Below are 16991 nucleotides of genomic sequence, written 5' to 3' on the forward strand. Positions count from 1 at the left end.
TTCTATAGAACTGTATTCATCAGTACTACCAAACTGGTCCATTCCTTTCATTGATGGGCAAAGCACTCATGTTTTGACAAAACTTTAAAGCTTCCATAAAAGTTAAATTAGAAAAAAATACGAATGTAAGACAATCGCAAAATGACGTGTGAAGGTATGATGTTTTTAAGAGTCAGTCCTTGAAAATATATGTGGTCACTACAGAGATGATTTTAATCACAAGACAGCAGATGAACACATAAGTAACTCCCCATGGTTTGTCTATGTCCAAAGTCATTTGTGGCGCTGAATAGTTTTCCTTTTCCTTCGTTTGAAGAAACAGCAGCACCTGCAGATGGAAGGAAATACTTCTCTTATTATAAAAGTATTAAAATGTCACAAAGTAATGCTAAATCTACCACATTAATTTAAATGGTCATAAAAAGCAACAGGCTAGTGCAAGACGATCAGTGGACACACCAATAAAGCATACATATTAGTGAAACTATGGCAGAGTTATCACTATCATGTTTCATCAATGTGACTTTTAGGAATAGCAAGACATTCTGTGCAGCATCAGAAAAGAGCCACTTAACTGAAAAAGCTTTGCATCAAGACTAATTGAGGAGCTACGGAGTCCTGAACCCTCACTGACCCACCACATGTTATTTAGGATGCTCAAACACTTCCAGAAGTGGTGTGCTTTTATAAAGTTCGTCTTATGTATTCTCTCCTTTTCTCTCTGCTATTTACTTTCGATTGTCAAAGCCATTGTTAGAAATGCAATAACGATCCTCACATGGGGGATATTATCTTCACTAAGAATCAGTTTAGATTCCAAAAGGAAAAAGAGAAATGCAAAATACACTCTTCTACAAGCATTTTCCTACCATAATCACAAGTTTAAGAGAGGAAATATGTTCAAAAGAATGTCAAGTTAGCCCTTTTTTAATTATTTAGAAGAATTTCCTCAACCTTATTTTACTTAAGGTAAAAATTGTGATTAACATTTAAAATAATCAGGGTTCGATGATTCAGTTTTATTGTCTATGAAGACAGCCCTGATTTTTATTCCAAAGTAAAAAAAAAAAAATCTAGATATGATACTTGAGAGAGCTAGTCTCCCTCATGCAAATTCTTCCATTCCTGAGAAGATATAACACATCGTGGCTGCTGTAGAACAATGCTGAGGCTGGTGGAAGCTGAAAGAGTTAAATGAGACATCACTAATCAGCTCTAATCAGCTCCACAGAAGTCTGTGTAAAAGTCTAGCACTCCTTCATAAAAGGTACACCTTTTCTCCCTTTTCAGAAAGGCACTCTATCAGAACATCCCAAATGACTTACCACATAGACTGAAGCTCCTTTTTTTAAAAAAAAGAAAACGTTCAAACAGTCACCTTTAATTCCTAGGGTTGAGTTTGATTTGGAACAGGCATGGCTGGCTGTCCACTGAAAGTGTGTGTGTGTGTGTGTGTGTGTGTGTGCGTGCGTGTGTAAATCATATTTTGTAATAAAAGCAAGGTATATTTATATATGGTGAATCCATCATCAAAATGCTGCCAATAAAAAGACTGTATAATATGATCTATGAGGATCTTCCCGTAACTTATATCAACTCATATTCATAAAAGGATATTAACTCAATATTTTTAAGCTAAGTATAATAAAAACCATATGGCTTCAAATGTCCTATCAGACAAAAGATTACAGATGATGAAACAACTGCTAAATATGGTCTATAGCTTTCTGTGAAACAAATACAACAGAAATTCACCTTACCCAATTAAATTAAACAATTTGTCCAACCACATTCTCTTTAGCCAAAAATAATTTTAGACCATTTATTATGATTTGTCATGATTATAAAACCACGATGAGGCATCTAGGAGCCCTGGTGGCACAGTGATTAGATGCTGGGCTGCTAAAGAAGGTCAGCAGTTCGAACCCACCAGACGCTCCTAGAGAAAAGGATGTGGAAGTCTGCTTCTGTAAAGATTTACATACTTGGAAACCCTATGGGGTAGTTCTACTCTGTCCTATAGGGTCACTATGAGTTTGAATTGACTTGACAGTAGTGGGTTTGGTTTGGTTTTGGGTGGGGCATTCAAAGGAGCCCTGGTGATGCAGTGGTTAAACACTCAGCTACTAACCCAAAAGGTCAGCGGTTTGAATCCACCAGTCACAACATGGGAGAAAAATGTGGCAGTCTGCTCCCAGAAAGATTTACAGCCTTGGAAACTCAATGGGACAGCTCTCCTCTGTCCTATAGGGTATCTATGAGTCGGAATCGACTCAACCTCAACAGGTTTGGTCTGATTATTTTGATGGGGTATTCAAAACCAAAATATGTAATTGCATTTCTTTAAGTACACTCAAACAGCACTTAGTGACTAGAACATAAAACGTGAGTAATTAAAAATTTTGCATATCAGCTGATAAAGACTCAACTAGAAATATGTGCAATTATCAATCTTTCTGAATTTTACTCTCATTAAAGTGGCTACCAGAAAGAATTAACTACCCAGTTAGGAGGCTGCTACTACAAAATCAAAAGATTCAGGATGCAGCAATTTTTTTTCCTCTATTTAGAAAAATACGTGAAATTTATTTTTAACTCTGATGCTTTTGCATTTATGTAACTCTCATTTATATAAATTTTCTAAAAAAAAAAAAATTTCATGTCAAGTTACTCTAAGAGATGAAAACCAATACTTTGGAAAGAATCAAAGACTTGATTATGGGTTCAGAAAAGTGTCCATACGGCAAAAAGTGAAACATAATAAAATTGGTGTTTAGAGGAAGCAGGCCAAAAATTCAGAATTGTAAATTAAAGGATATGGTCATATTTCAAAGGAATTTTTTAAAGTTCTGCTAATAATGTTCACTATTCCTAAATACCATGATTTTTCTTTTCAGATTCCAATGGATATACTTTTAAGAAATTTCTACTCAAAAGGTGTTTTGAGGGCTATGCAAACCAAGTTAAAGTCCAGGATTTTCCATGCTTGTATTGGCAATTCACCTCGTGTGATCTGTTTTTCTAGTACTATTAACCTGCTTTCAGTTCTGGGACTTGAATGCTTCCCATTTATTATGTAACCTGCCCTTCAACTGCATTTAAGTGTTAGTGGCCACAGAAAATCATATTAAGGGTCTGAGACTAAATAAAGATTTTCAAAGGAATTTTCATGGTAAAGGCCTCTTAAATTCAAACACAATCTAAAAAAGACAACCCAGGTAGTGTAGTGGTTAAGAGCTACAGCTGCTAACCAAAAGGTTGGCAGCTTGAATCTACCAGGTGCTCCTTGTAAACCATATGGGGCAGTTCTATTCTGTCCTATAAGGTCGCTGTGAGTCAGAATCAACTAGACGGCAACTGGTTTGGTTTTAGTTGATTGTTTCAGAAATAAGTTCTACTAAAAAAACCAAAAAGAGTAAACCCTTGAAAGAGATTGCAAAAGCCAGTACACTAAGCTGTTTGCCACCAGAGGGCAGCATTGCTTTATATGCTAGGAATGCACCTAAATACAGAAAAAACTGAGATGCTCAAAATGATATGCTGTCAGAAGTATAATTACTTACACTTACGAGTAAATTGATATTTTAGAGTTTCTAGGGGGGAAAAAAAAACATTTGGTAGGCTAACAGTCATTTTCATTTTTGACAATAAGCTATATGACACACACTCAAACAACTTGTGGTTGATTTTTTAAGGTAAAAATCATTACCAGAACAGTTGATTTACAGTGTTGGAGATTAAGAAGTCAGGTCTCATCTCAACTGTCTCCTGTCCTTAAGTACTCAATCCAAAATAGTGTCACCCCATACAGCCACTCTATCAGGACTGTTTTACTTTCCTCTCAGTACTTTACACTATTACGAAATTGTGTTTATCTGCCTCCAAACTAGGATGTAAGTTTCATAAGGGATTGCTCGCAGACATTCCCATAAACTGGCACAAAGTTGGTACTCATTAAATATTTATTGAGTAAATAAATGATGTGCTACTTCATAAACCCCAAAACTTCAGAAACTGATGAAATTTGCCTCATAAATGCAGCTAACTCCTAGATTAAGGGCAAAAAAAAAAAATGTTTTTTATTTTTATGTAAGGCTTTCTAGGGAAAAGCAGCTTTTTTTTTTTTTATACCAGGCCCTTAAAGAGTTTGAATCCCCAAGGTTAAGAACCACTGTTCTCTAGGTGTACCGCCCAGTCAGCCCTCCTGCTTCACCATTTCTAATCGTCTCTTGGTCCTAAGTGCTATGAGCTGAGCACTACAGATACTAAATGGGCTCCATGTCTTCAATTTATATGAGTGAAGGCACAAAAAAACACAAAGTAATTTTAGTACTTGGTACAACAGGTGAAAGGGGGAAAAGCAGTTATTAGTCATAAGAACTGCAAATAATAGCAAAGATTCTGGGAACTGGCACATACAGAGGTTCTCACAGATATTGTGGACAAGTTAATTTCAGCAATAAATAATCTGGTCTTAGAAAAAGAAGCCCTGGTGGCACAGTGGTTAACATGCTTGGCTGTTAACAAAAAAGGCTAGCGGTTCAAACCCACCCAGAGGCTCCATGGGAGAAAGATGTGGCAGCCTGCTTCTATAAAGATTTACAGCCTTGAAAACCCTATGGGACAGCTCTACACTGGGGTCTTTCATAATTCTCAAAACAGCTTGAGAATCACTGCTTTAGACTTTTCCAGGCTATTTGTTCACACTAATCCGGTACTATCCATTATTTTCCACTTATGTTTCTCTTTTCTCCCGAAGGTTCTTTTAATGATTAAATACTTCATACCCCAAAATACTTAGCACCTACCTAGCATCCAAAAATATTTCTTGATTGAACATCTACTTAAATTCACTTACTGTTTTTCTAAAGAAAAGCAATTCCTACCTAGCCCACTCAAGTAACTGAAAAGTTAATTGTCTATATATAAATATTGAGAAGCATTTGGTGCTCTACAGAATATACGAATACTTTTATAATACTAACACCACCATCCTTGCTGTCATTTAATGTATCATGTTTGCTTAAAGCAAGGTACATCAACAATAGCTAAAGTAATTTTCAAACACTACCATACTCCATCAAATACAATAATACACTTGGAGATTATTCAAATTTTGAATACTATTATTATGCATAGAAAAGAACTCTGGTGGCGTCCTAGTTAAGCACTCAGCTGCAAACTGAAAGGTCGGGGTTCAAACCCACCAGCTCTTCTGCAAGAGAAAGAGTAGCAGTTTGCTTCCTTAAGGATTTATAGCCTTGGAAACCCAATGGGGCAGTTCTATCTGTCTTACAGGGTCACTATGAGTTGAATCGACTTGATGGCAACAAGTCTGGCTTTTGGGTTTTATTGTGTGCAGATCTCAAAATCAAACTTTGATATTCTCTCAGGCTTAAAAAAAATCTTGTGTGTTAAATGCACTAAAGCTGTAGTAAAAGGAATACAACAAATCAATATATAAATCTTTTACAGTTAAAAAAGAGAGCACATCTGAAAAACTAAATCTTTTACTAGTATTTTCCAAACTAAAAAATTTCAGACATTTAGTTTAAGTTATATTGACTAAAAAAAGGTAAGGTTAAAGCAGCTAAATGAACTGTAAAGAATCAAAAGCTAAATTACATTGAAATATTACTGTATCATCTGATTTAAACCCATGATCTGAAGGTAGGACCACACTGTTACTCAATTATTCATTCAATCACCTAGGAAACTAGGAGCTATGTACAGTTAGAGGACACTATTACAAACACTTCCAAAGCACCACAGGGATGTTTAAGGGCTCTCTTCTCTAGTGAAAAGTTAACAAGTAAGTAAAGCAAATCAAACAATTACAGTTTAACCACTAACATTATGAAGAGGCGTATGTCTAAAACTGGGGTGGAAAAGGGCAAAGGAATATGTGAACCCTATGCAAGGCATAAGGTTCCCTGGTGGTACAGCGGCTTAAGCGCTCAGTTGCTCCACAGGAAAAAGATGTGGCGGTCTGCTTCTGTAAAGATTTACAGCCTTGGAAACCCTATAGGGCTGTTCTACTCTGTACTATAGGGTTACTATAGTCAGAATCGACTCAACTCCAATGGGTTTTTGTTTTGGAGCTTGAAAATAAGTAGCACCTAATAACACAAGCACTAATAGCTCCAATTTATTGAGAATTTATACCCACTTACTATAATGGTCTAGGCATTTTTTATGCATTATCTCAATTAATCCTCACAATATCACTAAGAGTACTATGAGTATGAATCAACTACTACGAATTACACAATTTTATAGAGAAGGAACTCGAGGCTCAGAAAGGCTGCTCCATCTCATGCTGCTGGGATTTGAATCCAAGCAGCCTGCCTTCAAACCTGCAGTATATACTACCGCCATTTTTGTTGGGGGCAGAGTTAATTACATCCAGGCAGCTGGACGTTTTGCTCTAAATAAACCTAGTTTTTTGGTTTTGTTTTTTCTTTTTAAAGTCTAAATTGTTGCCTCTTTCCCAAAGCAACAATATGACTTAATCATGTTGAACATCATGCAAAACATGTTGCAATAAATATCTTTATGCCATAAAGTTTCTCATGATATCAGATACGACAGCTTTAAAGAGCTTCTAACAAATCAAAAGATCACACCAGCTTCTTGAGAAGGCCATTCTAACAGGAGCTCCTTGGTAAGAATGTGCCCCACCCCCAACCCTCACCATCCAGTTTAGACAGAAGCACAAGAATCTTTCTGCTTATTTGTTTGGACTTCGGGAACAGTGGATTTGGTTTTGTCTTTTTTTAAGTTACATTTTAGCTTCTAATTATATAATCACATCTGAGTATCTGTTATCTCTGGTGTCTTCACTGCATAAGGTCAATCCCCAAAGGAACAGTTTTTTCAAGCTTGTAATCTCAAAGTCTACACAATAGTAATACATACAGCTATTGCATAACAGCACTGCGTTATGCACTAATTTTTTTCAATTACTATTTAAATATTTATTCTCTCAAAAACACAAAATGTTTCACTTGAAAAATGAAAACATTTTTGTAAAGCTTTTTTTTTTTCAATATCCATACATTCATTTTTTTCTTAACAAGTATTTACTGAAAACCTATTATATTATTATATGCTAGATACCTTGCTAAGAGCCAAAGAAAACAGCAGGGCAGATGATTTGAGAGATGTCTTTCTCCCTAAAACAAAACTTATAGGACTTGGCTCAGGTATAGTGAGTGTCCCAGACATCTAAATGTCTGGTCTCAGCATCTGGATAAACAGAAGGTCCACTCACTGACAGGGGTTATACCAGGGAGGAGAACAAGGTAGGGGGTGTGCGTGGAGGCAGGGAGGGGGTGCAAAGATTCAGTTTTCCACACATGATGTTTAAAATATCTCAGCTACATCTCAATGGCAATGCCAAATAAGCAGCTGGATTTGTGAGTAGAAGAGAAGAGTAAGCTGGAGACATAAATTTGGGAGTTACCAATACAAAGATGGTTTTTAAAGCAATGGGAATGGATGAGATTGTCTAGAGAGCAAGTGTAATTAACAGTGAGATGAGAACAGGCCTAAGGTTGAAATCTGAAGAACTGGTACACTGAGTAAGATGGAGAAGAATTCAACAAAAAAGACTGAGAGAATTCATTCATCCAGCAAATATTAACTGAGCTTTCGCCAAAAATAGAGAGAGAGAGGGAGAGCAGCTGCTGAGTCTGCTTAACTACAACCAAACACCTCATGGGATTTGGTTTTTTGGTATGGAGGTTTAAGGTCATGGCATCATGGGAATTCCACGTAATTCATCTAATATTATTTTCAGTTCTTCTGCTCAACCTTCTGGTTTGCTGCATCATGCCTAGGGTCTTAAAAGCTTATAAACAGCCATCCAAGATACAGTCATCCCTTGCTATCCACAAGAGATTGGTTCCAGATACCAAAATCCGAGGACGCTCAAGTCCATTATATAAAATGGCATAGTATTTGCGTATCATCACCTATGCACATCCTTGCCTATACATTAAAATCATCTCTCATAATACCTAATAACAATGCAAATGTTATCTAAATAGATGTTATACAGTACTGTATTGTTTAGGGAATAATGACAGGACTTGAGGCAAACAATGCTCAAACAATGACTGCTAGAGAGAGACTGAGGATCTGTGAAATGGTGGGAGGCTACAGCAGGGTATGCCTACACAACATTCCATTCGCATAGATTCAGCATAATGCTCAGTGCACAGCAAATTCAAATTGTGTTTTTTGGACTTTTTTTTACAAGTATTTTTAATCCACAGTTGGTTGAATCCACAGATGTAGAAACTGTAGATCTAGAGGACCAATTGCATAACAAATGGTCTCTATTCACCTGGAGCAGGAAAGGAAGGGGGAAAGTCAAGACCAAGAGGAGGAAATGGAACGTATGCCTAATTGCTTCCATGAACAAACACCTCCTTTGCCACGAGACCAGAATAACTGGACGGTACCCAGCTACCATTAATGAACGTTTTGATCAAGATTCTACAGAAGAATCCTGATCAAAAGGGTAACAACGCAAAACAGAACTAAAAATTCTCATGGAATCCAGACTTTCTGGAGCCACTGTGGCTGGATAAACCCGAAACTGTTGCCCTGAGATAATCGTGAAACTTTAACCTCTAAATCAAAAATATTCCCTTAAGTCTTATTTAAAACCAAATGGGTCAGCTTATTTAGTTGAGAATATTTGCCTGGAACGTCATGCTCTTTTGAAAAATTATTTATATGAGATTAAACTGATAACAGCAACTGGCAAGGGCAGACAGGAAGCTTAGAAGGCAGTGAGTTCACGTTAATGGGGGAGGAACAATTCGCAAAAGGAGGGTGAGAATGGTTGCACAGCTCTAAGAACGTAATTAATGTCACTGAATTGTACATGTGGAAAATGTTGAACTGGTGTATGTTTTGAACAAAAACAATTTTTAAAAAAAATCAACTGAGTACATACCATGTGCCAAGCTAGGCACTGGGGATACACTGCTAAACAAACAGACATGAGCAAAGAAAGACCCGAAAATATTACTAGAAGATCAATCTGAAGAGACTACTAGATTTAGAGATAATGGAAGTAACTGATGCTCTTAACAAGAACAGTTATAATAAAATGATAGAAGAAGAGTTTGTCTCATACTCCTTCAAAAGAAACACTTCTGAGAAGCTTGACTACAAAATGGAGCAGGGGTTTACACTGGTAAAGAGTCAATTATTTAGTAATCATTTATTGAGGCACACTGTGTTACACACTATAGATAAGAAGAAAATGTAGCGTCCTCGTTTCCAAGAGTTTCACAGTTAAGTAGTGAGTAGATAAAGAAAATATATACAGAGGCAGGTTTAAGGAATCAATGGAATATAGGGTTCAGAATAGAAAATGGAGGGAAACAGAGCTGGAAAAGGTGAAGGGCCACCTTGCCAAGGAGTCTAGACTGATGCGCTAAACAACAAAGAGCCTCTCCTTCAGGAAAAGCCTTCCCACCATTTCTTCCTTTCTCATCCCCCAATGCCTACAAATAAAGACCGAACCATATGAGACATATACATCCACGTTCATCCCACCTAAATAAATTACTATGCCATTCTTCAAAGCCACCTCCATAAAGCAATCTCTGATCATCCTATCAGGAAGTAAGCTTTTTCTTTACAAGCTCTGTTTATACCTTTTTCATCATATTTATCATATACAGATATATGCTAATCCAACTGCAATCCCCCCCGCTAGTTTGTAATTTACTTAAGGGCAAGGACAACATCAGATGTATCTGGAATTTCAGCACTGTAAATGTTAAATGGATAAATGTAATAGATTTGGTTGAAAGCAGGTCTTTAGGAGGATGCAAACATAGAACAGCCCAGTTTTAGTGAAGGGTGTGGGTATCAAAGTCCATTGGACACTGATGAAAGAAGCGCAAGCTTCGGAAGAACATGGAGGAGAAAGGCCATTGGCAGCTGGAAGTGGAGAATAAACAGGGGTAACGATAGATGTTGAACACCCCCGTGTGCCAGACAAAATACTTGTTCTTTATCACATTTAATCTCTTCGACAACCTATGACACAGATATTATTAGCCTCATTTTACAGAAAAAGAAACAAGCCTGAAGTGGCAGAAGTAGGATTCTACAATCTATGTTTAACTGCAAAGAACATGTGCTTTCTGATCTGCCACACTCTGCCTCCTACTTTTATAAATGAGCTTAGGATTGTACCTAAAATTCATAAATAAGCATAAGCCATTGTTTATTTTTAAATGTACAGCAGCATATAGCTTACTAATTATATCCTGAAATCCACTAAACTGAGTCATAGTGTCAATAAATTCCATAATCAAAACTGACCATTGCTCTTTAAAAAGAAATAGTCACAAAAGTTTATTCATTTTATATCTAGTAAATGAACATTACTTTAGAAATTATATAAGATTCATTTTGGATAGGAGTACCAAAAAACCAAACCCACCGCCATCGTCTTTATTCCAACTCACAGCGACCCTACCTAAGAAAGTAGAACTGCCTCATAGGCTTTCCAAGGCTGTCAGTCTTTCTGGAAGCAGAGTACCACAGCTTTCTCCCTTGGAGCTGTTGGTGGGTTCGAACCTCTGACCTCTCAGTTAGCAGCCGAGCACTTTAACCATTTCAAACCTTTAAGCAATTTTTTTTAAGGCTGACTCAAAATTGTCCTGAAACTAAGCATTTTAAACACAGCTTTACAACTAAAAGTAGATGTTAGAGAATAATTTCAATTCGTATTTCTACTAACAGGAATTTTATTTTTCACAACATCAGCAAATAATTTTTTTTTTATTTAGATGAGAATTTTTCATAATGCTATGTCACTACAGTTTATCATAAAAGTTCTCATGTATATTCAGTGGCAATGATAATCGGCTAGTAAACTGGGGTTGGGGGGAGAAGGGGGCAGGCAACAATGTATATTCGAACAGGGGAAAAGAAAACTCTAAAACCTGTCTTTCTATTTAAAATAGCAAACAAAGCCTCTGTGTTACACAACAAATGCATAAGCACAAGCAGGGTCGGTGAACCATCTACTCATTTAAGAAGTGCTCCCAAATCTCTATCACTTGAAGCAAAAAAGTTGCAGCAGGCAAAAGAGCTCCTTGAGCAATTATTTCTTGTTGTTCACAGCGTATGGTAATGACATCAAATACTTTTGAATAAACCAATTGTAATTACTACATTGAGAGGTTTGTTTTTTAAAATACAAAATGGTTCTAAATCTTTGAAATTACAGTTAATGGAGCTATTTCTGCCTGCCTACACTTGAAAACTCACCACATGTTCAACACTTTCTGGCAGCTACACACACACACACACAAAAAAAAAAAAAATACAAGGAAAAAAAGAGAGAGAGAGAGATCATCAGAAAACGGCCCACACTGAAATGATCACATTGTTTTTCATGCTTAATTTCTCCAAGCAGCCATACTGTAACTTACATTCACAAAAAAGCTAATTTAAAACTAATAATAAAGCATGCAGGATACTATAAAATCAATACTTATTTATTCTTATGCTTACAGAAAAAATGAATGTCTATCATACAGCCATAACCTCCATGCATAAACACTCTTAAAAATCAAAAGCTAAAAATATGCTGCTAATTCTAAATAAGAATTTGAGCAGTTTGTAAAAAACAACTTTTAATTATTGAAGTATTTACTGAAGTAGCACTATCTTAAACCTAAAAAAAATCACTAAACACTTCTGCATGCACCTATTCTTGAAAAAAATTTCCTGCAATTGTACATGACTATAAATCTCACACATGCAGAGCTTAAGAAAAAAATGTCACTAAAACAAGCAAAATGAATACGCACTTGGTTTCATCCATCACTTCTACTTCTGTAGGGGCTGTGATGGGCGCATTTGAACGTCCTGCAGTAGGGTCATCTGTGTTTAATTCCCCGTTTGTAGAACTTACAACCTGGAAAAAAAAAAAAAAAGTATATATATATATATATGTACTACGTAACAGGTTATATAATAATAAACATAATTAAGTTTAAAGTATTCAAATTAGAAAGCTAACATGAGGAACATAAAACAATTAGTATGTAGTTGTTCGTAACTGAATGTAGTTAAGAAGTCTAGCATTTTATTAACAACCAAGATCATCCAATACGAGCTTTTTCAATTTTCTTTCCATCTTGACATTTCTGTCTTCAGACTCTTTCCTTCTGGTTTTTAAGATTAACTCCTACACTTGTGTCTCAATCAGTGGTCTCTGTATACCCATCTCCTTTGGTACCTTTCTGTATCATTTATTACTACTCATTGAAAAATTCAGTACTTCGCCTTCTGACAGAGCCTTCGCTTCAACCTGTAACCACACTCAGGTCTCTACCTAAACTATCACTTCCATGTAAAGGACTCCCCGAGCCTAACCACTCACCCACATCTTTGGTCAGACAGACATCTCCCTTTGACACCTCAAGCTCAGTATTCTCAAAACCAAATTTATCATCCTCCCTCTTAAATCTGTTACTCTTCTTTTGGTTCCTATTTCTATTTAAAGACCTACCATCTGCCTGACCTCAAAGCTTAAATTCTAAGAATCATCTTTGATGTTTCTCCTAGCTATTCTCTAGTCTCTTTATAAGAAAAAAAAAAAAGTTAATGACACTAGATTTAATAGCTCACTACTAAAGAATACCAGAGGCTCTATACAATCTCATATTTCTAAAAATTAATTCAAAAGTTCTTACTGAGGATCTACACTGTTCTAGGTACCTAGGATATCTCAGTAAATAAGAGAGGCAAACATCCCTGCCCTTGTGGACCTTATATTCTAGTGTGGAGAAATAAGCCCCTCTCTCCCACCCCAAGAAAAGTAATATTTCTGGGTTAATTCAAAATAATGGAAATTCTGTTTCCTCTATCCTATGTGGGCCAAGTACTTAGAAATCAACTTCACATTTGTACATACGGCTGAAAACACGAAAATGCCTTGACGATCTGTAGAGGCAACCCAGGGAGTCACCAAAGAACACTCATACATCTAAGTCTGCCTTTCTGCCTCTGGGGCACAGGCACTCCCCCGTCTGTCATTATGCTGACCGCTGTGGACATTCTTCTCTGTATTTTCCCCCTTTCTGAAAACATTTAAAAGTAATTATATTGAACATAATTTGGTTCTTTATTCTCTGCTTTTAAAATATCAGAACTCCTACAATGAACTGGAAAGAAGCTAGAAACCAGAATTCCTACCTTACACTTTTATATTCTCTAATATTTTTAACTAGTAGAGTGCCTTGCATGCAATAGATGATCAGTACATTTCACTGAACAATTTATGTTACTCTTCCCATGACATAATACCCAACAGATTTGCTTTTTCTCCCTTTTGTTCAATAGCCCTACATAGCTGGACCCTATCTCGAGTTACAGGCTGCTCTTCTTTCATATCTTCTCTAGCTCTAAGCAGCATAATTGGAAATTAAAAACTCAGGTATTCTAAATTTCAGATATTTTCCAACAGCAGTAACTATATATGTATTGTAATAAGCTGACTTCAGTTCACAGAAGACTTTTTTTTAACATATTTTTAATTAAGATGCTATTGCAATCCCTAAAATATAACATTTGAACAACATGAGCATGAAAATAATACAGAAACAGGGTCTGCATAGCCCCTAAGACTTGGCCTAATCACATTAGCAACAAAGAGTAGCACAAAGTGCATTACTTTCTCTTTGTCACTTTCGGCACAGCTTACTCAGAACTGCTTGTCAAGTTTATGGCCATTTCAGAAGACTAATAAAACTTTACTGACCTGGGCTTTTGGGAAATTATTTGCAAGAGAAATAAAATGATTCGTATTGCAGAGGAAGACTTTTGAACCCGACTTTTATAAACTTTATTTTAGTGAAATCCTTCGAATCCCATTCTGCCTGATTGACCAGAAACAGGCCAGAAGAAAGTAACATCTTGCTTCATCTAATTTCTCTGGAGATTCCCAGATTCCCTAACCCTCTAAATTAAGGCCAATATCCCAGGATCAGAATAGAATCAATTTAGTAGCAGAGGTAAGAGATGGTGATAACTGCTGTTATCCAACTTAACACCGGTGATTTGAGAGTTTATCATAGTATTAAAACTATTTTTACTATAAATGTGATTAATGGCACTAGATTGTACACTTGAAAATGGTTAAAATAGCAAATTTTATGTTGTATACATTTTACAATTAAAAAAATTTTTTTTTCATCAAATAAAACTAGTGGTCTTTGTGCAATGGGATTTTACAAGGAGAAACAAAGAAATAATATTATAAATAATCTGTGTTACTACCTTCCTAGAAGCTAAATCAATCAATCAAGCATACACAAATTGTTTTTTACAAGCCAACTAAAAGAATGATTTTATTTAGGTGATATTTTCTACAATTATGACTTGAACTGGAACACGAGTCTCTGAAATACTAATGTTCATCAGGCTGATTTTCTTAATGCAAATATTAAAACAACAGATGATCTGAGATTTGCTATTTCAAAAAACTAATTCAAGTATCTTACACATTGGTTTTTTTGTTTCATTTTGTTTTTAATTGTTGTTTTCCTTCTTCTTGAAGAAATTTCCTTTAACATTTCCACTCCGACAAGAAACGAGTACAGCTCTTATTCTAAGAGGTAAAACGAGGGCAATCAGCTTTACTACTAGTATACCAGCCTTAAAGGGGAAGGGGTGAACAGCACTCAGGGAAGTGTGGGAGATAATAACTTTACTTAACAGATGCCTGCCAAGCCTAAGTTTAACAGAATTCATTCTCATAGACTTCTAAGTACAGTCAAAGGTAACACATGGTTTTTAGTGTCAATGACTTTAAAACATCAATTAATATACTTGCCAAATATAATGAATTCATACTAGTCATACTATTATCTTCCTAACTTCTCTTTGAGTTCTTGTAAGGATGACTACCAAGTACAAAGCAGAGACTAAACATTATATCAATTAACTAGATCTTTATCCAGTAAGGAAACCCTGGTGGCACAGTGGTTAAGAGCTAGAGCTATTAACCAAAAGCCTGGCAGTTCAAATCCACCAGGCGCTCCCTGGAAAGCCTTTGGGGCAGTTCTACTCTGTCCTATAGGGTTACTATGAGTCAGAATTGACTCGATGGCAATGGGTTTTGTTTTTATCCAGTAAATATATTAGAAATATTTACAAATTGTTTTATTTACACACTGGACTTTTTCTAAAAGATATCTACAAGAAACAATACCAACAAATGAGATACAGCTAAAAGAATGATTTCCAATGAGTATTCTGGACCTGTGCCAGGGTACACATTTACTATATGAAGCCAATTTTCATATATTCTAAAAACTATAGATAAGTTATAGCTGAAAGTCATGACTTGTCTCCTGTCTTCCTCTCAGTCTCATTTCTTAACACACACCAGCTTGACTGAATTGTATTCCATTCCTCAATATGTCCGTTTCTCCTCTACAACTTTAGGCATATTGTTTTTTCTGCCTGATACACTCTTCTCTTGACCCCTTCTAACTTCTTCAACTGATTAATTCCCACTGATTCTTTAGATCTCAGTTTAGATATCACTTTTTCCGGGAAACGTTGACCCACTAAATCCATATTAGGTGCTTTTCCAATATATTCCATAGCACCTTGTACTCTGTCCACTTAACACACTGCCTGTTTATTACTCTCCCTCCATTGACTGAAAGCTCCATAGAGATAGACAGTACATTCCTGTTATTCTTCCTTTGATTCAAAGAACCTAACTCAGTACTTAGTATGTAGTAGACATTCATATATATTTCCTGAATAATAAAAGGGCAAGGAATTGAATGTGGTAGGTCTAAGGTTCTCAGCCACATTTATTATCAATGATTCTAAGGAGGAACAGAGAGGGGTACACTTGATTCCCCTGGGAGCTTTTCCAAAACACATGCAAGTCAACAACACATTCAAAATAAAAATTTTAGATATATGAATATTACTCTTAGCTTTTTTTTTTTTTTTGTAATTTGATTGTGTTTTAGGTGAAAGTTTACAGTGCAAATTAGTTTCTCGTTGAAAAGTTTATACATAAATTGTTTTGTTACATTGGCTGCAATCCCTGCAATGTGTCAGCACTCTCCCCTTTTCCCTTTATATCCCGGGTTCCCTGTGTCCGTTAATCCAGTTTTCCTGTCCCTTCCTGCCTTTCTCATTTTTGCTCTTGGGCAAGTGTTGACTGTTTGGTCTCATATATTTGACTGAACTAAGAAGCACATTCCTCAAGTGTGTTATTGTTTTATAGACCTGTCTAATCCTTGGCTGAAAGGTGGACTTTGAGTATTTTTCGTTTCTTGAATGGGAAAAGTTTATCAAATGTACACCTATACCCTTCTGATTAGTGAATCAATTTGACTTCACTGAAGAGATAGAAAAGGATTAGATAAATTCCACTGATAATGCTTTCTTTTGCTTATGCTTCTATATGCCACTTACCAGAGAGAATAAAAAACTAGTCAAGTTTCTCAATTTGCAAAAGGAATAGATTCTATTTATCAAGCCATTCCTAGGCCCCAGGTTCTACGTTAAATACTTTTTTATTATTAATACAATAAAACCATGAGGCATAAGTGTTATTAATATTCCCATTTTACTGCTAAATAATCTAAGACACAGAATTTAAATTCAAATCTGACCCCGGAGCCTGTGCTCTTAACCACAATGTCATCAACTTGGTAACCTGTGTGCCTGGTCTGTAATACATATATAATAATTCTAGAAAGGTTCTTACCAGGCAATTCAAATGTAGTTCAAACCATCTGCTGTTCAGTTCTTATTAAAAGCACATCTGAAATAATGAATACCTGAGGATCTTTAGGTAGATTAAAATGGCAGGAAGTTTCATCTTGCATATCAACTCCAAACCACCTGGAATGCTGTGTGGTGCTGCACTGAGAACAATTATCAATTCCATGTAAAAAAGGGCAGTGATAGAC

The 16991-nt window shown here is 36.0% G+C and overlaps 1 protein-coding gene across 10 annotated transcripts in view; it reads right to left on the reverse strand.

The window, feature by feature from the left end:
* Window positions 1–250: 250 nt before the first annotated feature.
* Window positions 251–16991, reverse strand: part of CSNK1G3 (casein kinase 1 gamma 3) — a 144701-nt gene continuing 127960 nt past the window's right edge. For 8 of the 10 annotated variants that reach the window (XM_064275819.1, XM_064275809.1, XM_064275831.1 and 5 more), the window contains 3 exons: window positions 11853–11959; window positions 11308–11331; window positions 251–328 (listed from right to left, as the gene is read on the reverse strand). In XM_064275819.1, coding sequence (XP_064131889.1) covers window positions 274–328; window positions 11308–11331; window positions 11853–11959 — 186 coding nt within the window. In that variant the 3' untranslated portion in view covers window positions 251–273. Of the gene's footprint in view, window positions 329–11307; window positions 11332–11848; window positions 11960–14549; window positions 14657–16991 lie in introns of those variants that run through there. The other 2 variants (XM_064275825.1, XR_010319223.1) reach the window with 2 other exon arrangements.

Source organism: Loxodonta africana, chromosome 2 (assembly GCF_030014295.1).
Source record: "Loxodonta africana isolate mLoxAfr1 chromosome 2, mLoxAfr1.hap2, whole genome shotgun sequence".
In the NCBI taxonomy this organism is placed as follows: domain Eukaryota; kingdom Metazoa; phylum Chordata; class Mammalia; order Proboscidea; family Elephantidae; genus Loxodonta; species Loxodonta africana.